Raw genomic sequence first — 23254 nt, 5'->3', positions numbered from 1 at the left:
AAAGCATGACCTGTTTTAGCAAAGAGGTGGGCAAAGATCATTCAATCTAATAATACTGTGCAAGAGCTTTCAGCAGAGCTTCCTTAGGAAAATATGCTGCATGCCAGAGAATGAGTGCTTTATTTAAGAATGTGTGTGTAAGAAATAGTTATTAAGAATGAAATCCAGTTTCAAGGCATTAACATACATTAAAAACAAAACCCAATTATGTGAGAGACATCCTGGAGAGTTATTTCATAGGTGATGGGGAACTGTGAGTGGTGCAATGGCAGAGGAAATGTGATTAATATATAGATATGAAATCTTCTGTCATAGGCATAAAAAAGAGGTTTAGACCACTTAGATTTCATTGTGCTTTTCTGATAATAATTTTTCTGGATGTTCAGCAGATCTCAGGGGATGGTGATTCTCTGTGCCTCATGTACAATATTGCAGAGCAAACAATAAAAATAAAAACATTCTGCATATATTTATGATCAGGATTATCCCAGTGTTTGAGCAATTTACAGTCTTTGTTTATTCTTTCATTTCCCCAGTGGCTGGGGAAGAGCTGGTATTTCAGTTTTACTGATGAAGAGCTGGGACAAAGTAAATGATGAAGATCGTGTATGAAATCAGATTCTGCATTTAATTGCTGGGTTTACTAAATCCCAGCTTAACACACTGGACAGGAGACCAGAGAGATTTCTTCTCCCTGGTGCAAATAATCACACTATGCATGAGATGTAGAGATATTTATTCTCTTAATTTATACCCTCTTCCAGCTGGAATTACATTTCTTGTTGGCAAGCAGGTTGCTCCCAGGGGTGGGACCAGAGCCCAGCAGCACAGATGTGTCTGGGGAAATTCTGTGCCAGATCTGATGACCACCACTCTGATCTGGGCTTTTTCTGGAAGTACAGTGGCTCCTTTAGGAAGGGTGTTTCTCAGTTTCCCTACATAGTAGGAGAAATTATTTCCTCTCTAAATAGCTCTGTAACAAAAGCTGGCTAATCCTTCATGAAAATCTTTATAACTGACCCTATGGTTTCTTTGCATCCTGGAGAAATCATCTGATGAAGGAGCTGGGTGGGAATGAGGTGGCCAGGTATTCCCTTTTTCATGTGAGGGTTCCCACTGGAATGGCCAGGATGTTCTGAGGGCTGTCCAGTGCAGCCTCCTGAGGAGGGCATGGAAATCTGTCAGGCAAAGGGGGCTGGCAGTGGCACTGCACCACCCTGTCTTAGCTGTAGGAGACAAAGCCTCAGCTGCTGTGTCCCCCTGGAAGGGACATCCAAGAACCAAAACCTGGAGGTTGTTTTGCATTGTGGTTGGGTGTCCATTTCAGCAGCAGGACTCTGCTGAGGATGTTTTAGAACCCAGCTCTTTGCCATTCCCATGCAAAACTCAAAGCTGCTCTTCGGGAAGAGCATCAGGATGTGTTGGGGGCATCACTTGGGCGCTCCTCAGATGCTTCTGCTCCACCTTTGGGGCAAAGCATAAACCTGAGGAAAGCTGGGAAGGCTCCTGCAGCAGGTGGCTGCTGAACACTGAACCAGCCTCACATGGCTGAATTTGAGAGCATCCACTGTTGTGACACAAACACCTGGAGCTCAGTGACTCCAAAGGCTGCTCTTCTGGGGAGGGGCTGTGAGCTGATTCCGCTCACAGCTACAGCACTCGTGGCTGCCGTTTTACATCCTTCGGGCTTGCTTTTTAACACCCTTCTGATTTATTTCCCTGCCAGGCATCGAGATGGAAATCGTGGACAGCTGCCGGGACGGGAACGGCGGCTGCGAGCACGGCTGCGAGCACACGGCAGCGGGACCGCGCTGCTCCTGCCCCCGCGGCCACCGCCTGGCCGGGGACGGCAAAACCTGCACAGGTAACCTGAAATGGGAGCAAAACCTGCACAGGTAACCCGAGATGGAGGCAAAACCTGCACAGGTAACCCGAGATGGGAGCAAAACCTGCACAGGTAACAAAACCTGCACAGGTAACCCGAGCTGGGAGCAAACCTGCACAGGTAACCCGAGATGGAGGCAAAACCTGCACAGGTAACCCGAGATGGGAGCAAAACCTGCACAGGTAACACGAGATGGGAGCAAAACCTGCATAAGTAACCTGAGCTGGGGGAAAAACCTGCACAGGTAACCCGAGATGGGAGCAAAACCTGCCCAGGTAACCCGAGCTGGGGTCAGGGAGCAGGTGTGAAGGGCCCGGGGTAAAGATGCGGGTGTTACAGTGGTGGGTGCTGCTGCCCATCTCTTGTCCCCAGCAAGCCTCTCCTGTCGAAAGGGCTGAGTGAACATTCAGGCAATGCAGTCAAATCTCCACTCAACTCTCACCGCAGCTTGCTCAGCCATAGAGGCAAGAAAGGCTCTTTTGCAAGGGTTTATTCCAGCAGGGTAACAGGACAAAGGACAAACCCGGGGAAAGAGGAAAAGCCCATGGAGCAGGCAGTTTATAAAGGGGAAGGGGTGGGCAGAGGGGCCTGGACTCCAGGGGTAGGGGGTGGCCACCAGGGGTACCAAGCAGTGATAGGGGAAGGAGAAACCCGAGGAAGCTGTGACACCAAGTCCATGGGGAGACTGTTTTTCCCTTTGGGAGGGATGACTCCATGGTGAGGAGGGTTGGTTTCCAGGGTTGAGGGCTTGGGGATTGACCAAGGGGGGAGAATTCATGGGATGCTACGCTGGGAGCCTGCAGGAGAGCTGTCGCTCCGGGAAAGCTGTGCCTTCCCTCCTCCTGCAGGTGTTGATTAACAACATCCTGGCAGTGCTGCTGCAGCGTGCCTGGCCCTGGGAGCGGGCTGGGATGGGTCCCCAGGGAGGGCAGGGAGAGGCAATGATAAAACAACAACTAAGTAAACTATTTAGTGCAATATGACACTGCATCACCTGCTGCCATGGTGTGTCTCACCGTGGGCAGCCCAAGCATCACAGAGCTGACTTTGTTTGCCTTCCCCTCTCAGCTGGTGGCTGGGAGCAGCAGCACAAGTGCTCCCAAGTGCTTCTTGCACAAACTGCACTTGGTGCTCCAGAGCCTGCTGTGTTTCCATCAGATTTGCTCAGTGATGAGGTTGTACTGCTGCCTGTGAGAAGTCTCACTTTGTTGCTTTCACCTCCTGAGTTATTTTGGGTTTATTTTGAGAGACAAGCTTAAAAATTCATTCATGTTTTAAGCAATTCTACTATGAGATTCTTTTTGTGTGTGTGTTTGTTTTGTGTTTTTGTTTTGTTTATGGCTTTTGTCATGCAAAATGTATCTCATTCTGCTTTGGGCTTGCTGTCACTATGCCATTACAATTTTTAAGAATAGCCAGGAGGAGAGGGGGAATGGAAAAAGGAACAGGCACCACAAAGCAGTGTAGGGAGATACGAGATCATGAGAAGAGGTAGAGAGTGGGAGCACTGATGAGTGTGAGAGGCATTACAGACAAAAGGAGTCTTGCAAGGAAAAAAAGCCAAGTGCAAGAGAGAGGAGGAGCAGGGGAGGAGGGAAGCACTGAGGCCTGCAAGGGCGGGTGATGATGGAGCTTAAAAAGCAAAAACAGAAAAAGTTTGGGAGGCAGATTTGGAGCCAGAGCCTCACAGGGGTGGGTGGGTTGCACAGTCTTGTCTGTAGAACTGACAGGAGGCAAAGCAGCCTCCTGCCCACACCCCAGCTCAGTGACCTGCTGCTGGGGAGTTCAGAGGGAAGCAGATACTCCAGACACAGCAAGGGAAGGGGGAAAACACAGAGGAGGGCTAAAGACATGAAAAGTTGCTCTTAACAGCAAAAATCTCCTTTTTGTGGGATGCAGATTTTGCATTCCTGCACAAACAAGGGGCTGTTGCTGGAGCCCAGAGCGAGGCGTCACCTGATGTACTGCAGAGGAGCTCAGCTTGTGACATTTCTGGAAAACACTGCCTTCAAATAACCTGCATTAATCATTTTCACACTGACCTCCTCACCTCGATTGATTAATTACATTTTCTTTCTCCTGTCTGTGTTTCCTCATAAAGTTGGTGCTCCTTCCAAGGTTAATTGAGACACTGACCTTTCCCATCTGCAGCTGCTCAGCCAGGCCACGTTCAGAAGCATTTTGCAGACTCAGCATTGACAAGGTGGCCCTTGGATGGCCACTGACCTGCTCAGCAGCCTGACAGCAGCCAGGAGCCTGCAGTGCACAGATAACAGCTCAGCTCTCCTATCTAATCACCACAACAGTGGTGTCAATGATACCAATTTCTGAGCGGGCACAGAGCAGGAGGAGGCAACAGGAAATCAGTTTCCAGAAACTACAGATGAACCTTCCAGGCTGCTGCTGCTGTCCAGCAAGGGCCTGGTTGGATCAGAGCATTGGTAGTTTGCATTGAGTAAGGCTGAATGTAAAGAAGTCTAAATGGTCAAATGTAGGTTACTGTTAATCAGAATGATTTTGAGGGCTAGTGGGTCCTTGCTGTTGTCTCTTTTCATAGAACCATAGAATATTCTGAGTTGGAAGGGACACACAAGGATCATTGAGTCCCATCCCTGTCCCTGCACAGACACCCCAACAATCCCACCCTGTACATCCCTGGGAGTGTTGTCCAAACCCTCCTGGAGCTCTGGCAGCCTCGGGGCTCTGCCCATTCCCTGGGGAGCCTGGGCTGTGCCCAGCACCCTCTAGGGGAAGAACCTTTTCTGATAGCCAACCTAAAACTCCCTGACACAGCTCCAGCCATCCCCTTGGGTCCTGTCCTTGATCACCAGCAAGACCAGCTGGTGTTTTGTAAATTCCCTCATGGCAGCTCAGACTTGGAGAGGAGATGCCTCTCCCAGGCCATGGAGGGTCTTGGCTGCTATGGGGGAAGGTAGAAGGCAGTGGCTGTCAGGATTCAGGATTCAGACAGGGGGAAGGTAGAAGGCAGTGGCTGTCAGGATTCAGTGTTTATGTGCTTGAAGGAAGGTGCAAAGCAGCGAGTGCTGCAGCACAAAAGCTCCCGGCAGAGCTGTGGCAGCAGCTGGGGGTGTCTCAAGGGCTGAACGTGCTGCCCTTTCCTTGCAGATGTGGACGAGTGTGAGACTGGAGAGTCCTGCTGCTCCCAGTTCTGCATCAACTACGCAGGAGGCTACGAGTGCGCCTGCAAGGCGGGGTTCCAGCTCAGCGCCGACGGCTGCTCCTGCGACGGTGAGCTCTGAGCCGGGCCGGGATGGGCTGGGCCGGGCTGGGATGGGCCGGGCCAGGATGGCCTGGGATGGGATGGGCCTGGCCTGGCCTGGGTTGGGCCGGGCTGGGCCGGGCCGGGATGGGCCAGGCCGGGATGGCCTGGGATGGGATGGCCTGGGCTGGGCCGGGCTGGGCAAGGCTGGGCTGGGCTGCAAGGCACCTAAAGGTCGCCTCATTCCACCCCTGCTGTGGGCAGGGACACCTCCCACTAGACCAGGCTGTAGTGGATATTTTGGCCCCCGACAAAGGGAGGGAAATAGGGCATCTGACTCCATCTTATCAGACGGCTAATTAATTACTTTATTATTCTATATTATATTACATTACATCTAAACTGAATCTGCCAAGCACTCCACTGCATTGAGTATCGTGACTGTCCCCCTACAGTCCCGACACACACACACACCTGGCCTGACAGACCAAGGAAACAAAACACCATCACTTTGGGTAAACAATCTCCATATTGCATTCTGCTTTGGCACAAAAACAGGCACGGCAAATAAGATAAGAATTGTTTTTTCTTTCTCTGAGGTTCAGAGAATGTGAAACCCAGAAATATTCTTGGGAAGAATTGTGCCTTGCTTTTCTCTGTGAAGAAAAATGTGGCAACACCAGGCTGCTCCAAGCCCTGTCCAACCTGAGCTGGAACACATCCAGGGATGTGGCAGCCACAGTTTCTCAGGGCCTCACCACCCTCACAGGGAAGAATTCCCCCTAATATCCAGTCTAAACCTTCCCTCTGTTAGTCTAAAGCCATTCCCACTTGTCCTGCATCATTCCATGCCCTTGTCAAAACTCTTTTGGTACCAGTGGCTCGGTCTAACTAATCACAGCCCAAGGTAGAAGAAATGCTGTCAAAGCCCTTTGCAGGGCTTTGTGGGCACTGCCCTAATGAGAGTCACTGACCCTATGCCAGCTTTGCTGGTGAGGTTTTACAAATGTGTAATTTCCTCTTTGTGAGGATGGAGTACAGGAATAACCCAGCACCAAAGCGGGGATGTGGGAGAGGAGCCAGCAGAGAGAAACTTTCCCTCCTCTCTCCATGGACACTGTATATGGATGTGTGTTAAAACACTCCTTCCAAAAAAAAAGAGCCCTCAAAATAACTGGAGGATTAACTGAGCTTAACAGCTAAAAGCATCTGTTTTCACTCGAGACAAAAACATCAGTGAAATAATCTGCTCCTTGTAGCCCTGAAATGTTTTCATACCTCCAATACCAGAGAGAAACGGAGAGCCCCAAAACACATAAGAAAAATTGTGTTTTCTTATGTATAGAATAATTTGTCAGATGCAGCTGGGCACAGCATGTGCTCTCCGAGCAGAAGTACTTGTTCCTATTCACCATTTATATCTGGATTTTCTAGATGTGGATGAATGTCATCTGGATAATGGCAACTGTGACCATTTCTGTGTGAATTCCCTGGGGTCCTACGAGTGTGCCTGTAAGGAGGGTTACAGGCTTGGGGACAGCAGATGGGCCTGCGTGGGTGAGTTCTTCTCAAAACTTGTGGGCCATTAAGCACTTCCCACTGATTTAAAAAGTGATTTTTGGAGCAGGGATTTTCACAGATCCTGGGATTTTGGGAGCCCAACTTGAGCCATCTCTAAACGTGGCCAGGGTAGGGCTACGTGCAGTGTGTGGATCCAAGTTCATCCTCCAGTAATGGCTTTTGCCAAAGATTAATGGCAGATGAACACTTAAATCCCCTGGACACGTTTGAAAACCCAAAGCTCCTGGTTTAGAAATTAATACTATTTTGACACTTTTCTTGCACTATTTGATGAAGTTTAACATCCTGTGGGAAAAAAAAAGGTAGCCAGAGTCTTCTTTGATCAACCATGGCAAGTTTTCCGTTAGTCAGTGACGATATTCTGGATTTCTGCCAGTGTAACCAGTCCAGAGTTTAGCAGAGCAACTCAGCTTTATAACCAAGTTTAGCAACTGCTAAACCTTAAGCCAGAGTTTGATATTCTAACCAACACCAAAAAGAAAGCCAACTGATTTCCCGTCATTTTAAGGCCCAGGTTTTAATGTTTCTGAAAATAAATTGCACAGCCAGTCTCACTTTCTATTTGTCATCTCCAAAACGAGCAAGAGTAATGACCTTCATTAGCTAAAAATAATCTCAAACTTCAAATGAGGAAAATGAATCTCCTCATTTAATTTTGATTCTCCAGGAGCAGATTTTTTTTCCAGAAGAAGGAAAAGGGAAAGATGGGGCGGGGAGGGCATCTCCCCTTTTCTGTCTATTTTCTTTTCTGGATAGCAGAAACTCTGTAAGTACAGACGAGAAATTGCCTGCGCTGGGACTACTGGGCAGAGGTGTTAGTTGAATATCTAAATGCATCATAATAGTAAGAAAAGATGTAGATGAGAGGCGGTGGGGGCAGGCTGGGGTGCTGATGGCTGTGTTTGTCCAGCCCTAGGTGTGGAGGAGGCGGATGCAGAGGAGGCAGCAGGGCTGGCTGGTGTCCCGGGGCTGCAGTTCCGAGGGCCCCCCCAGCTGCTCCACCTCGCCCTCGGGGCCCTGGCTGAGGATGGAGACCCCCGAGGAGAGCTCACCCTGGTGCACAGGGTCGGTGAGTGACCAGCAGGGCTCTGAGCCAGCACTGCAACCTGGGGGGATTGTCCTGGGAGAGGATTTGGGGCTGGGCTGGCCGGGCTCAGCGTCAGGAAGAGGAATGAGCATTAATCCTGCATCCTGCCTGTCTCCATGTTCCATCCCAGATGGGCCATGTTTGAGGAGCCAGGAGGCGCCTGGATGCTTTGGGAGGGAGGCAGGGGAGGAGTGAACAGCACAGGCTCCTTGGAAAGCAGGGGGTCTGCACAGAGCCCAGGGGCAGCAGCCACAGAGAGCTTGTCATGCCAGGCCTGAGAGGATGGCATGGCTTACTGCAGGGCACAGAATCCCTGGGGAAACATCCCTTCCTAGAGCTGGGAGCATGGGTCCCTGTTTACAAACCCTTTTATAACAACTGGAGGCTTTTTGTTTAAGATATTTGCATTTTATCTGTGTTAAAAACAACCCTCTGAAGACTCAGGTTTCCCTCGACTCTTTGGGAAAAGCACCAACACATCCACGTGTTGCTCAGCTCAAGTGGTGGCAAACAGCACAGGAGTGGGTGCAGGACAGCTTTGCACCCACCTGGGCTTTGCATGATTCAGTCTTTCCACCCAAAGGTGGAAACTTCACAATTTTAAGAGTGTTATGAGGTGAAACCCTGTGTTTGCTTTGCGCTGAGTGCTGGTGGATCACCAGGGAGGATTTCTTGTTTTTTCCTATGTGTGCCCTGTGATTTTTATATAAACTCTATAATTACCCATCTGAGGACTGTGCCCTACAGGCAAAAATCAGGAGCTGGTCTTGACTTTAATAAAAAATTACCTTATTTTTGTGAACAAAACTGTTAAGACCCTCCCAAATCACACAGCATCCAGCCGGACTCAACGACACCGATAACCAACTGGGAAACTGATAAATGAGATAACCACAGGCAAAATTATCAGGCCTGGAAACCACAATCAAATATTTATTGACCACTTTTTGCATGTTTTATTTATATTTAGCTACAGAAATTTGGGTATTATCAGTCACAGCTGAGCAGCTGCACTTTTTCTAAGGCTCGGGCTTTGCAGCATGTAGTGGTTTGTATGAAAAGGTGATGGAAAAAAGGAACTTTAAATGGTTTAGTAAGTTATTTTACCTCCTAAATAGCAATTTATTCCTTGTGTTTTCAGACCTGGTTTTGTGCTGCTATCAGTATTATAAAAAAATCTGCTTTAACAGTAAGCCAGTGCAAGTAATTAAGTATTTTCTATAGCTTGAATGACTTCTTAAGGTGGAAGCATGATGTTTTTAATGGTGGTCTGTATTCTTCTCCTGAAGTATGAATTTGTACCCTTTTCTAAGTGGCAGCACTGGGATTCTAAATGTCCCTGAAAGCTTGGGCATTTGTTCAGCTACAGAAAAGGGAACAGTTGGGTGCTCAGACCTAGTGGCCTCACACAGGAAACTGTTCGTGAAATGCAACCAGCCTGTAACTTACTGAAATAAGGCAAAATAAGCTGCCAGCTCACTTTCAGGTGCTGTTAAAAATCCCCTTCCAAAAAGCCTCCAGCCATAGCCATTAAGCCTTGAAGGCTCTAAACTGTGTGGATGAGATCTTCAATGCCGCTGAAGTATTTTACCAGACAGTCACTTTATTTTGCATGCCTGTCTCAATATTCCCAACAAAGAGAATGTGAGGGTGGCAAAGGATAAAAGGAGGGTGGGGAAGGAGAGAAAAAAAAGCATTTTCATATCGGGCTTCCTATATAAAACTCTTCATATCTGAAGTGAAGAGACATGATAAATATGTATCTTGCTTTGTTTTCTTAGAACACTCACACTGTATGGTTGAAAATACCACTGAGCTATGTTTAAGTAGCACTACATCCACTTACTGCAATAAAACAACAGGGACAGCCTAGCAAGGAGACAAGGAAAGTCCCAATAAATTCTTCCAGTTATATACAATGTTATCAAGCATTAGGTGCAAATTCACTTTTTCTGAAGGCAAAACTCTTGCTTTTAAAAAGTAGCTCAAAGTGCTCTTGGCTGGAGAATTACAGCATTTAGGGGAGCAAATTCCAGCTGAACACCCAGCTTTCCTTGCACTTAGAGTCAGAAACAGGAAGAGGGAAATTCAGGAATGCCCTTTTTGCTGTGCCATTGTGCCGAACCGGCGGTGTTCACAACCCAGCCGTAGGTAAGAGCTTGTGGAAGGGTTTTTGCCCTGCTGCTCACTCAGCCCTGTGTGTTTTTTTGCTGCCAGTGTGCCTGGGTGACACGTTTGGCCAGGACTGCAGCCTGAGGTGTGAGGATTGTCTGCACGGGGGCCGCTGCAACAGCGAGCGCAGCGGCTGCGTCTGCCCGCCCGGCCGGGCTGGTGTCATCTGCAACGAGAGTGAGTACAGGGCTGGCAGGGGCACTGATCCTCCTGCAGGGCCTCTGCAGGTGGGGAGTGGGAGGAACCTCTTGTACTTCTCATCTGTGAGGCCCCTGAAGGAGCACATCTGTCTCATAATCAAATTTGTTGTGCTGGGGCACGGTAAACAGGAGCTGTAAATGATGCTGCAGTGCACAGGGGTCCCTGCAGTCCAGTGGAAGTCAGGACAGAATCATCCCTGTCCTGAGTGTTTGGTTGTTGTTCATTCCTATTTGCTCTGCTTCTAAAAGCTGATGAAGTTTGCTGGCCATGCTTTGTTCCACAACCTGCCTTGGTGACTCCAGAAGTCTGCCCCAGAAGTTGGTGTGACAGCCTGGGTGGACACGTATGCTAAAATTGAGTTTTTCCGTTGTAGCACCATAAGATATTCCATTTTAAATTTTTTTCTTATGTTTTCCGTTTCTTTTTCCTCATCATTCTTGTTATTATTAGCATCACTTTCTTGGAGCAGTTAATTTTTCACATTGGAAATGGTATTTTTCAGAATTCTGTTGCCAAGTCAGTGCCCTTTATAACAGGTTTTCACTCTTCTTGCTCCTGTTTCCTGGCAGAAGATCTTTCTGATTCAGAAGTATGTGTCAAAACCCATAGGAAAGAGAGTGGTGATTTCTTGATGTGCTGTTCTTCATCTGCAGTTTGGCAAAACTTGTCTGCTGCTTGTCTGAGACATCATACAGCAGATTTCCTCTTTGAGATGGGTCCCTCCATTTCGTGGTATGTGACATGATGGCCCATCATTCTCAGAAAGTCTTTGCTGTCACTGGTGAGACAAAAAGTCGATGAAAATTTATTACTTGACATCAGTAGACAGCACTCTTCAGGTTAATTGCCATCAAGATTGTTTAGGAGACGTCATCCCATGGACAGAAATGTAGAAAAATCAAGGAAGTGATTGAAACCAGCAGTCTGCCTGTGGTTATTTTGGGAGACTGATGGTGGGTTTGGTTTGTAAACTCTGGGGGCAGCTAAGAGAGTAGGAATGGGGAGGATTAAAAGGATAATTTCCAGTCTGTCTACGACAGTTCAAGCTATCAAGTGAGGACATTCTTACTTCTGTACCTGGTGTGCTGGTACTTCAGGAGAGATTATAAAAATTTCAAGGCAGTATCCAAATTCTTTAGTTCATTTCATAAATAATAAAATTTATGATGTATATTTGCACTAGACATCCATGCATGTAGTCTAATGGAATTCACCTCTGGAATTTAAAGAACTTTAATAGGACTGTGTTATTGAGCTAAACCTGTTGTCTGATGAAGTCAGCAGGGACAGTGACAAATACAATATCTAATCTGTATTAATTACTCATGTGTGATTGCTTTCACTCTTTTCTCTTGCATTTTTTAATATGCAGCACAATTCATGGTTTTAGGGTGAGCAGGTTTAGGGTGAGCTAAAACAGTGGAGAAAACTGGAACTAAATTTCTCTAATAATGCACTAAAGAAGCCGAATGGAAATTGATGTGAAATGTCAACTTTCTTAATGTACATTGATAAAACGTCAGTGAAGTCAGATGACTCCAGCAACTGTATCCACTCAGGCAGCTCAGGCTGCAAAGAGCAGAGCAAGGCTGCATCTCACAGTTTTTTGCTGTTGTGGATCCATTGCTGCCATGATTACCTGGGGATTTTCAGAAATTTGAAAAACAAGATATTATTTTTATAATAGTGTTTGGGAGAGAAAAAAGAATGTTTAAAATATTTATCTCCAAGTATTCAAAGCTGTACTCTGATGTTTAAGCTTTGGACTTGACAGGCAATGGTTTTTGAGCCCGTGCTTTGTGGGGAGGGCAGCATGTGCTGGGGAGGGTTGGATACATGACAGTACTTCCCAAAACTTGGTTAATTCAGTGTCCTTTGAGATGTCCTAGTAAATATCAGGTGGATGTCCTTTACAGAAGAATATTACTTTATTTAGAGCCTGCTCAATTATAAGGACTCTGTCCTTGCTCATAGTTTTCACAGAATCACAGAAACAATTAGGCTGGAAAAGACCTTTGAGACTGAGTCCAACCTATGACCCGACACCGCCTTCTCAACCAGCCCATGGCACTGAGTGCCACATCCAGTTTCTTCTTAAACCCCTCCCGGGATGGTGACTCCACTACTTACCAGGGCAACCCATTCCACTGCCCAGTCACGCCCTCTGTGAGGAAATTCCTCTTGATGTCAGGCCTGAATCTCCCCTAGTGCAGCTTAAGGCTGTGTGCTCTTGCCCTGTTGCTGGCTGCCTGGGAGAGGAGATCCACCCCCACCTGGCTGCACCCTCCTCTCAGGGAGTTGTAGGGAGCAATGAGGTCTCCATGACTTTTCCAGGCTGAACACCCCAGCTCCCTCAGCTGCTCCTCACATGACTTGTGTCCCGGACCCTCCATCAACCTTTCTGCCCTTCTCAGTGCCCAAAGCCTTGTTTTGCTTCCTTTACAGCAGAGGGGAAGGGTTTCTTGCTGTGCTCACACTCCCTGCTCTCTCCACAGCCTGTCCCCCCGGGACGTTCGGCAGAGGATGCGCCGGTGCCTGCAGGTGCCAGAACGGAGGCTGGTGTGACCCTGGCACAGGACAGTGCCACTGCCCTCCCGGTGTGCTGGGCCAGCTCTGCGAGGATGGTATGGCTCCAGCTCTGCCTCAGCTCCCCACTTTTCCCCCATTGATCCTTTATTTAAAATAGTGAGCAGAACAGAGGGTGAGAAAAGCCAGTGGTGGCGAGGCTGCACAGAGCCCCAGCTTGGGTCTGGGGCTTTGACCTGTAGCCACTGATTCCTTCCTGTGTTTGTCCACTCCAAAGGTTGCCCAAAAGGTTTCTTTGGGAAGAACTGTAACAAGCCATGCAACTGTGCCAACAAGGGCCACTGCCACAGACTGTATGGAGCCTGCCTGTGTGACCCCGGGCTCTACGGCCGCTTCTGCCACCTCAGTAAGTGCCCAGCGTTTTTGGGATCTGCTCAATGTGTGCACAGTGGGACAGTCTGTAAAAGATTCCCCATAACCTAAAGGGGGCAGGCAGAAAGGAAGGAGAGTGACTTCCTGCAGAGTCAGGCAGTGCTAGGAATGGATTTACTAAAACAGTGGAGGTTTAGCTTAGATGTTAGAAAAATGTTCTTTAACAGCAAACGTTCTTTGCTGTGAGGGTGGGGAGGCCCTCGCACAGGGTGCCAAGAGAAGCTGTGGCTGCCCCTGGATCCCTGGAAGTGTCCAAGGCCAGGTTGGACAAGGCTTGGAGCAGCCTGGGACAGTGGAAGGTGTCCCTGCCCATGGCAGAGGGGTGGAACGAGATGGGCTTTATGGGACCTTCCAACCCAAACCCTTCTGTGATAAAATGATCAAGACTTTGGGTTCTGCAATAGTCTGGGTGTAGCAGGAGGACAGGACTTTTGAGATGTGCCAAGAAGCTCCAGAAGCTTCATTTATCTTTTTTATCTAGTGATTAATCTTTGCCATAAGGACTGAGTTTTACTGATGCTCAAAGGTGAGGAGGACAGGTTAACATTAGGGTTATTGCTGAGGTTGGAATCTGGTTAGAGCTGGTTGGTGACTGCTGATGATTTGGAGTGGGAGCTGGGGAGCAGGGCTGGCTGGGACAGGATGAGGATCTGACATTAGATGGAATAAAAAGAATTAAAACAAAAGCTTTGCAACATAGATGATCAAGTTTCTTTGTACTTACAGATTTTGTTTTTAAAATCTGTGCAATATCAAAAATCTTTTGTTTAGTTTTGTTTTGGGTTTTATTATGAAAACTTTTGTCTTGGAGTGCACCCAAGTTTTTTTTCATTCAGAAAATCAGCTGAGTTTGCTTTGAAATGTTTCTGGTTCTTGCATTCACCACGTATTGCTTGACATGAAATGAATGACCCAGCACAGGGATCATGTAAACTCTTCTCTTGCCCACCCACACATGAACAGGTGCTGCTGTGGAACGGGGTTGTACTGGCTGAAAGAAAAACCAAGGTTTTGCTTCTGCAGCAGTTGTGTTCTGCAGCAGTGTGCAATTTCAGCCAGCTCCTGTCTAATTACAGAGCTGATGCTTCCTTTTCTTGTGGTGCAGCCTGTCCCAGGTGGGCCTTTGGCGCGGGCTGCTCGGAGGAGTGTCAGTGTGTGAAGGAGCACACGCTGGAGTGCAGCCCCAGGGACGGCTCCTGCACCTGCCAGCCTGGATACCACGGCAAAAAGTGTCACAAAGGTACCACCCACAGCCAGGTCCCCACATCTGCTTGTGCCTTTGTCCCAGTAACTTCCCCTTCTTCCACCCATCGGCTTTGTTTGGCTGCTGCTATTCATATATGCGTATCCTACTAATGGTTTTGTGGGGTTTTAACCCTGCTAGGGTTGCAGGGGCACTGAGGGGAATACAGCTCAGGAATTGGAGGAGTTTAGCCTGGTCAAATGACAACAGAAATCCAGAACCTAAATCCTAATACAACCTTAAGTAACAAAGATGGTGTGAGTTTTCATTTCTGTGCTTTTTTGACACGGTCAGTAAATAAGTGGCAAAATCTGTGTTTTATGGCAGTGGGGTGATTTGTAAACAGGTTCAGTAATGCTGCTTTTCCTTTGGATTTGCAGCTCTTTGAATTCAACTTACTCTTTGTAGTTTTTGGGGGTAGTTCAAAGAGAATTGTATCCTGCATTCATGTTTGCATGTCTCAGTAGCCCTTTCCAGACAGCCGTGGAGTAACACAATAAAGATTCTCCCTTCAGATTTTTCTCTGGCCAGGCAGGACTGTGTTGGATTTATGGCAGTAATTCTGGTGGGTTTGGTGGAGAGAAATAATGACAATATTTAATATTTTTATCATTCTTTTTGATGGGCTGAGTTCTGACAGGGAGCATGCCTTGCCCAGCACTGGCTGTGCACCAAGGCAGAGAGCAGCAGAACTTAGACATCAAAGAAGAGAATTCCATCATGTATTTAATTGAATACATCCTCAAGTATTCTAATTGAATAAATCTTTAAGCATTCTGCCACTTTGTTTCTGGGTTACGTTTAAGCAGTAGCCTCTTTGAAATGTAAGCATTTATTAAGTATTTACACTTTGTTAGCAACACCTCTAAAATGTACATTATAATATATTCTCTCCAAGTTTCTGCCAAATTTTCTGATTTTTGTTCACTTCTCTTAACTTATCCTTTTTCTTATGCATGTTCTGTATGTGCTTCTATTTCCAGAGTGCACCCCGGGGTTTTATGGGGCTGGTTGCAAACTGAGGTGCAGCTGTCCTCCTGATGTTCTGTGTGATCCTGAGACAGGAGCCTGCAAACATCCGTGTCCAGCTGGGTTTCATGGAGAAAAATGCCATTTGTGTAGGTACTCACTGCATGTTTCCCTGGGAGATACACTTGGGATGGGAAAGCTGATTCAGGAACCTTAGGTTCAGATATAGAAGCTGCAGATAAACAGGTACATTTGTTGTTGATATGAGCTGGCAGTTCCCGACTGAAACCAGACTGATATTTGGAGCCTGGCAAATGCTGTCTCTCTTTCTCTCTCTCTCCCTGCAAAGGTCAAGGCACAAGGCTGAGGCCAATTACCCAAACTAACATTTGTCCAGGTAACAATAGCTGCTTTAAAGCTTCAGGCACAGATTTTGCAGGGCTCTGCTGCAGTTCATTTCAGACCACCATTGTTCAGACTCCACTGCTAACACTGATCACTTCTACCAGCACAGCTCAGTTTAAAATTGGTGGCTGTGGTGCCTCCTAATATCTTCAAAATGCTCCTAACCATGACTTTGGGGTTTTTTGTCCAGCTTGTCAGCCTGGCAGCTTTGGGATGGGCTGCAGGCAGAGGTGCAGCTGTGGAGGAGCCCCGTGTGATCCGAGGACAGGGCAGTGTGTTTGCCCAGCTGGGAAGACTGGTGCTACATGTGAGCAAGGTGTGTGAGGTGCTGGACCAAGGTAGGGAGTGCCTAGCTTTGTAAGATGTGATAAGAAGTAGAATTGGCTGTTTCCCAAACCAATAAAGAGACAAACTGTGGTGGAGATTGGGAGAGAGCCTTTGGTCTCTCTTTAGCTGTGTTCTTGTGTGCTGCAGTTTAATGACTGGGCTGACGGGGATATATAACAATATAATATAACAATCCAGCTCAGTTTTACTATTATTTTTAAATTCTTCAGGGTAACAGCAGAAATCTACAACTGTCCTGAAACAGAAAATGGCACTGGTTACACCTCATATGCTTTTTCTCCAGATTGCCCAGATGGCCAGTGGGGACCAGACTGCCAGAACTCCTGCGAGCCCTGTGCCAACGGGGGACAGTGCAACAGGGAAACTGGAGCCTGTGACTGTCCCCCTGGCTACACTGGGCCATCCTGCTCTGACAGTGAGTCCTTGCCTCAGCCTTCCCTAGGAAAAGAAAGTCAGATTGAAAATTCAGGTTATGGTCTGGTTTCTGCCTTCCTACTCTTTTGTGAGATAAAGAACGCTGATCTGAGATTAAGTGCCCTTCATCTCCAGGAATTCCCCAGGTTGGATTTGACATTATTTGTGGGAGGCAGATTGCAGATAAGTGCACGTGATCAGCTAAGCTGCATCCCAAATGGGTGTTATCATTAGACCTAATTTATGGCAAGCTGTACTTGGAAATACAGTGTTTAACAGCCACACCACTGGTGGTGTAATCCTGCCTGTTTGGCAAGAGGTGTGACCAGCTGGCCCACGTGGCAACATTCTTGAGTTATGTTTGCAGCAGCACTCCTTGGTGTAGATAATTTAGGATTAAATAATACTGAAGATGGGGGAGCAGTACCAGTGCTATCCCTGCAGCCAGAGACCATGGGAGCAGTTCAGGGAACAGTTCTGTGCTGCTCTTCAGCCTCTGAGTGTTAAAAGGCTGCCTGAGTGTGGCTGTTGAGCTGCACAGAGGTTCTCAGAACAGCTCTGCTTTGTGCAAGACCTTGATGGTGGCACATTTTTAATTCTTGTTATTCATAAAATGGCTTTTGAGGAAGGTTTTCCTCCTCTGAGGAAACAGCCTGATGTACAGGAGTACCCAAAAGTCACTCAGGCTATTCCCACATTCCAGGACTCAGCCCCAGACCCCCAGGGTGGGGATCCCAGGTATTTCTGTGTTGCTGTTTTGATTCCTGGATTCAGCTGAAGCCTGTTTTGGGGGGTGAGCTATGGCTGTCTGTTTGGGGAGATGGATCAGTGGCTGGACTGTGATCTGGGTGAAGTCACAGCCTGTCTCTGTTTGCAGCCTGCCCCGATGGACACTATGGCCAGGGCTGCCTGTGGCTGTGCAGCTGTGGCAGCAGCGCTCAGTGTCACCACGTCACTGGGGAGTGCTCCTGTCCCCCGGGCTGGACTGGCCACGACTGCACACACCGTAAGTCAGGGCACACGGCACCTCCTGGGGACTTGCTCTGTTTGCTCTTAGTTTATTACAGTTTTTTTAATATAGTTTTGCTAATCTTACTGCCTCTGAAATGGTGTGTTTGTGGGTTAGCACAGCCTGGGTGGTTATAATCCTTCATTATCCAGGTTCAGAGCATTGAAATAGATGGCTGATGAAGCGCAAAGTATTGATATAAGCTCTTATTTCAACACTATGGATCCCTTTGCCCAATACCATCTGTCCTGTCAGCATTTTGACTGACAGACAGTTTTGTTTTTCATTTTCAGTGCAGATTAGTTTTGAGATTAATTCTCCATTTCTCATTTTGTTTAGGGGAGATTTATTCAACAAGTGAGTGGCATGTACAGTCGTGTGTCTAAAGGTCACTTTTTAACTTGGGAATATAAATGCTGTGAAAATTTCTGTTCTCTGGAAGAGCAGAGCATCCTTCTGTTGACTTTAGCATCGCTCTCCATATTGGTGGGTGTGTGAGAGAGTAGATTTGCCCTTTTTGGATGGCACCATATAAATGTGAAGCCATCCTCTCTTTTCCTGTGACACATCTCTTCTGCTTGATTCATTGTGATGCCTCTTGCAAAAAGCCAACAGAGACAAACCTCTCTCTAAACTTGCTCTTAAACACATAAAGTCATTTAATTGGCAGTGTTGATAGCAGCAAGTTTTGCACCTGACTTCTCAGGCTCTGGACTGAAGAAAATGCTGGGAAAATCTGAAGTTTCCACCCATATGCATATTTTAAAAATCAAGCCAGTTGGTAGTGTGTAGAACGACTGAGATGGTTTTTCACAACTCCCTGGGCTGTCTGGAGAATTGAGAGACCATGATAAAGGAAAGCTTTTATTTCTATTCAGGATAAGATCTGAGAAAATTTGTTTTGCAATGGTATCTTGGTACAGCAGTTCTTCCAGCTATTGCAGACCAGGCATTAAACAGATTCCCAACTCCAGAATCAGGTTTCTGTTGCCCTAATTGGCACTTTCATCTTCATCCTTTACTCGAAAGAAAGGACATGTTGTGGTACACTGGTGTAATTGTGTCAGTTCTATGTGATTTTAGGATGAAAGCAGTAAGTTGCTTTAACAAACATTGTGAGATTCCTTTGTGTCCATGCTGCATTTCCCAGTATTTTGAGGAAAGCATGGAGGATGCTCCCAAATCTGTCTGGTTAAAACCATTAACTAATTCTGGTTATGCAGATTTTCGTTGAGTGAGTCAATAGCTGATATTTTATTTCCATGAAATTATAGATTTGTGACTGATGGGTGTGGGTTCACAGAATCACCAGGTTGGGAGAGACCTTTAGGATCATCAGGTTGAGCCCATGCCTTAACACCACCTCAACTAAACCATGGCACCGAGTGCCACATCCTATCTTGTTTTTAAACACACCCAGGGATGGTAATTCCACCACCTCCCTGGGAGGATGATTGCAGAACTTCATCACTCTGGATAAAGAGAAGAGTGATATCTTTATCACTCTCCAGCCACTTGAATGTGCCTCTTGAATCTGCTTTCTAGAGCAACCCCTCTGAAGGTTCTCTCCCAAATTTGCCCTAAACTAGGATGCACTCTTTCAGTAAAAAACTTTTTCCTAACATCTAACCTAAACTGACCTTGGCCCAGCTTATGAATGATTAATTTTATGACTACAAATAATCAGTTTTACATGGATGGATACAATACCCACCTGTGGCCAGCTGAAACAGACCAGCAAAAACAGTCTTTATTTCCACAATTTTCACCTGTGCTGTAGCTGGCAGTTCAGTCCCATAGCATTTTGTGTATACTGTGTTCTCTCACATGGAAGTGTTTTGGGGTTTTGGGGTGGTGCTGGATGTGACCCCATTTCCCTTGGCAGCCTGCAGCAGTGGCCGCTGGGGCCGGGACTGCGCCAACTCCTGCGCCTGCGACGGCGACGACGGCGGCTGCGACCCCGCCACGGGCACCTGCTCCTGCCAGCCAGGATTCACTGGGCAGCACTGCCAGCTCAGTAAGTGCCTGCCTCCCAAACCCCAACTCCCACATCCCTGGAAGTTGTGTTTTCCTGCTCGTTCCCCACAGGAACGCTCCCAGGCTGTTCCGCCCCCGCTGTGCCCCGCGCTGCGCTCTCGCGTTTCACCGGGGTTAGATGCTTTGCCTAATTGGATTTCCAGAAAAGGTATTTTCAGCCTTGTTTTGGACCCAGCAGCTATTTTTAGTATAGGATTTCTTGAGAGGGATAGGATTGATGTGTATTTGGGTTGTGGCATAAGAGTTTCCATATTGGTTTTACTTATTCAGTTTTAGGGCAGCATTTACCCTTCATAAATCTCTATTTCAGGTCAGGCATATAGAAATATTTCACATGTACATAACAGAAGGAAAACCTGGAATTTTTAGAGTCCTGTATTTATTAACAACAAAAATGTGCAATGGTCTTATCAGAGGCCCATGACCCTCACCTTAACACTCACCTCTAACTGAGGTCAGTAGCAGATGCTTCAAGCATATGAAAACAGGCTCATAGTCAATTTCTTATATGTTTCCCCAGGTACCATCAAATTCTCATTCAGGAGCTTCATGAGACAGAAGCAATATCTCTATATTTAATACTGCTTGATTTTTTTTTTCAATTAATGTGCCTATTTTCTTTTTCATTTCATGCAAGCATTTGGAATCTACTTCGTCTTGTGGCAGTAAGTTGCATAGTTAAGCTGCTATTACTATTATTATTGATTATATCGATGTTGTTAAATAAAACAAACATTTTATCTACTAGTTTAACAATCTTACAGTAGCACAGATGTAGCTACCAGAGTCTCAGTAGCGTGGGCAGGATTAACTGCTGGTGTCACACAGAAATGTCAAAACAATTAATCTGGAACCGTGACCTAAGACAAGAAAGCCTGGAAAGTTGATCGTGCAGCCCTTGTTGCTGTTGGCACGGAGGGAATGGAAGGACAGTGTGTGGGGAGGACCAGCTCCCAGAGAAGGAGCTGCCAGCTCTGTTTCTCTTTCAGTCTTGATCTCTCTCAAAATAGCATCTATGCAGAGAGACAGTGGCCAAATAGCTGCTTGTAATCCTCGCCAGGAAGGGAATCAGTGAAGCCATTGCCACTGACAAAACATCAGGCAGCCCTTAAAGTTCTTTCTGTGGGCTTTCTCTTCTATTTAGTCTGCTTTTTACCCCTTTTTGTGTGTGGGTATATGTATAGGTTTAAAATTGCACATACATGTGTGTGTGTGTGTGTGTGTGTGTGTGTGTGTGTGTGTGTGCACAAGATTGTTCTTCCCATAATTTTATGCTGCTTTGGAGGTGAAATCTTCACTATCCCTGGATATTTCCTCTGCTCCCCAGGCTTCCCTTTCTTCTCCCTGCAGGCTGGGCTCCTTCCCCTGGCAGGAGCTCAGTTCTCTGTTGAGGTGCCTGGATCCTGACACGCATCACAGCAGCCTGTGCCTGCTGGAGCAGGGGCAGATCCTCTGTGCTGTGGACTGTGAAATCATTTGTGAAGTGCTCTGACCCTTTGCCATCACCTTGAAAAGCCTCAGCTCTGGGCTAAACACCTGAAGGAGCTCTGCTGAGAGCCCCGCAGCTCTTGCTGCACTGCAGCACCTTTTCCCTTGCACAGATTCTCTGACTGAAATTTCAGCTGAAAAGGAAACATGGAGAAGGATCAGGCTTTTAAGGCACAAGTGCACCTTTATGTATTTATTTGTTAAACAGTGATGTGCATCTTTGGGAAGACGAAGGGATTTCACCTGTAAGTGCAAAAAAATAGATTCTAACATAGATTTAAACAATGTCCCATTTTTTGACTCTTTGAAAGCCAAGAAATACTTAAGGTACCTTGCTCTTCTCCCAGCTCCTCTGTAAGACACACAGTTGGCAGAGTCACTGAGCTGCAGGAGCAGCTGAATTCCTGCCAGCTCCAATCACTGCCCACCCATGGCACCAAACAAACAACACCAAACCCACCCCCCTATTCCAGACATGGAGCTGTCTTTGAGGATTCTTGTTTTCTGTTCTCTCTGATTCCTTCCAGATTGCCTGAAAATCACTTTGTAGCTGTAAATGCTAAAATCATAGACTTCTGGAAGAGATCTGGCAATAATCTCCATAACTCATTTAGAAGAATGTTCACAAGACCGTCAAACATGAGTAGAGGCCCTGTAATATTGTATTTAGCCAAGTCTATCTCTGTGTTTCAGCCTGTCCAAAATATCCAATGTGAATTAGGCAACTGGCCCTGGTCTTAATTGATTTTCCTATAATCCTGGAAGAAATTATTTTCATTCTAAATGTTTTCTTTCTGCTGATAGTTAGTACCATGCAATTCTTTTAAAACTCCTCACATTAACTGCTGTGGAAATGTAATTGTTAATCTGTCCCCCAGATGTAATGTTTTCACTTGAATCTTTCAAAGCAGAGCATGAAAGTAAAGTGTGCAGCATTCAATTTGGAGCTTTGTGAAGGCAACCAACACATTTCATATTTTCTCCAGCTTTCTGGGGAAAGAGGATTTGCAGGAAAACAGAGGAGCTTCTCCCCTTCCAGTTGATGAAGTCCCAGAGGAGATGTGCACATAAGCAACTCCAGACCAGTGGGCAAAGTGTCATCATGCAGAACCTGTGAAGTCTCAGGCTTTGCAATAGAAGGTGTTCATTTTCTGTGCAGAATTTAGTCTCTCAGCACTCTGGAATTTTTCTAAAATAGACCTTGAATGTAGCCCAATTTACCTGAACCTCAGGGGGAACACTCAAATCTTACTTTTAAGCCATTACCTTTACACCTTGATTATTTTGGAAATAGTCAGATTTCTCATACATGTAAAAATTCCCCATTGATCCCTGATCTGCTCTGGCATTAACCCATCCTCTGGTTGTGGTTCCTGTGCTGCAGGGTGCCCCGAGGGGAGCTTTGGCCTGGGCTGTGGCTCCAGCTGTCAGTGCCAGAACGGAGCTGCCTGCGACCACGTCAGCGGAGCCTGCACCTGCACGGCAGGCTGGACAGGAACCTTCTGTGAAAAAGGTACTGCTGCTCCCCTGCTCCCTTTAGGATTCATGGAGAATTTCTCTTGGTTTTTATTCAGAGAGCAGGTTTTACAATTGACAGCATTGGATCTAAATGAACCACTGAACTTTATTGGAAGCCGATATTGAAATGTGAGCTCCCCTCCTAACTCAGCAGAGCATCGTGCTGGGTGCCAAATGTTGGGCACGTGTTTTCACATGGTTAAAATTAGATATATGCTTAAGGCTTCTGCTGTATCACATCTTTATGAAGACTCTTTTCAAGCAGAGTCCCACTATTTGAGCACTGAGCAGGGGGAAGCTTGCTCAGCCTTATGCTTGCTTGTTTCCAATGCCTCCCTGAACTGATTTAGAGAAAAACATGGATGTGTGCATCATCCCTGTGAAACTCTTAAGGAACAGATTCACTTCTAACTTAAATAAATCCAATTCTATTCTATCTGCTTTTCTATCACCTAGTCATTTGGTAAAGTGATGGAAAGGTTGGACTGGATTCTTTAGCTACATTATGATGAGTCAGTCCGTGGCATTATCACAGGAGGTTGCTGTCGTGCTGCATCATTTTGCAGATTTTTTTGTAAAAAAAATACAAGAGAAACGACACAAGGCCATTCAGGCACTGTGAAAGTTAAGTGTAGGTGATTGAAGATTCTGCAAATTATGGTGTTTGAACCAAAGTCACAACTATTTTGCATGGAAAGCAGCTTTATCAGCCAGTTTCA

General features: G+C 46.6%; 1 protein-coding gene across 9 annotated transcripts in view; it reads left to right on the top strand.

Moving 5' to 3' along the window:
* LOC129124497 (uncharacterized) overlaps positions 1-23254 on the top strand; it is a 187441-nt gene that overhangs the window by 134938 nt on the left and 29249 nt on the right. For 8 of the 9 annotated variants that reach the window (XR_013183708.1, XM_077184172.1, XM_077184171.1 and 5 more), the window contains 14 exons: positions 1727-1864; positions 5012-5134; positions 6540-6662; positions 7597-7755; positions 9991-10122; positions 12642-12770; positions 12950-13078; positions 14210-14344; positions 15331-15465; positions 15912-16037; positions 16353-16484; positions 17361-17489; positions 19378-19509; positions 22402-22530. Coding sequence is in view for 8 of the 9 variants with exons in the window: in XM_077184172.1 (XP_077040287.1) it covers positions 1727-1864; positions 5012-5134; positions 6540-6662; positions 7597-7755; positions 9991-10122; positions 12642-12770; positions 12950-13078; positions 14210-14344; positions 15331-15465; positions 15912-16037; positions 16353-16484; positions 17361-17489; positions 19378-19509; positions 22402-22530 (1851 nt within the window). In the remaining variant the exon portion in view is untranslated. The remainder of the gene's footprint in view (positions 1-1726; positions 1865-5011; positions 5135-6539; positions 6663-7596; positions 7756-9990; positions 10123-12641; positions 12771-12949; positions 13079-14209; positions 14345-15330; positions 15466-15911; positions 16038-16352; positions 16485-17360; positions 17490-19377; positions 19510-22401; positions 22531-23254) is intronic. The other variant, XM_077184173.1, reaches the window with a different exon arrangement.

Source organism: Agelaius phoeniceus, chromosome 10 (genome assembly GCF_051311805.1).
Source record: "Agelaius phoeniceus isolate bAgePho1 chromosome 10, bAgePho1.hap1, whole genome shotgun sequence".
Classification (NCBI taxonomy): Eukaryota; Metazoa; Chordata; class Aves; order Passeriformes; family Icteridae; genus Agelaius; species Agelaius phoeniceus.
Note: the sequence above shows the minus strand (reverse complement) of the source record. Positions and strands in the feature narration are given on the sequence as shown.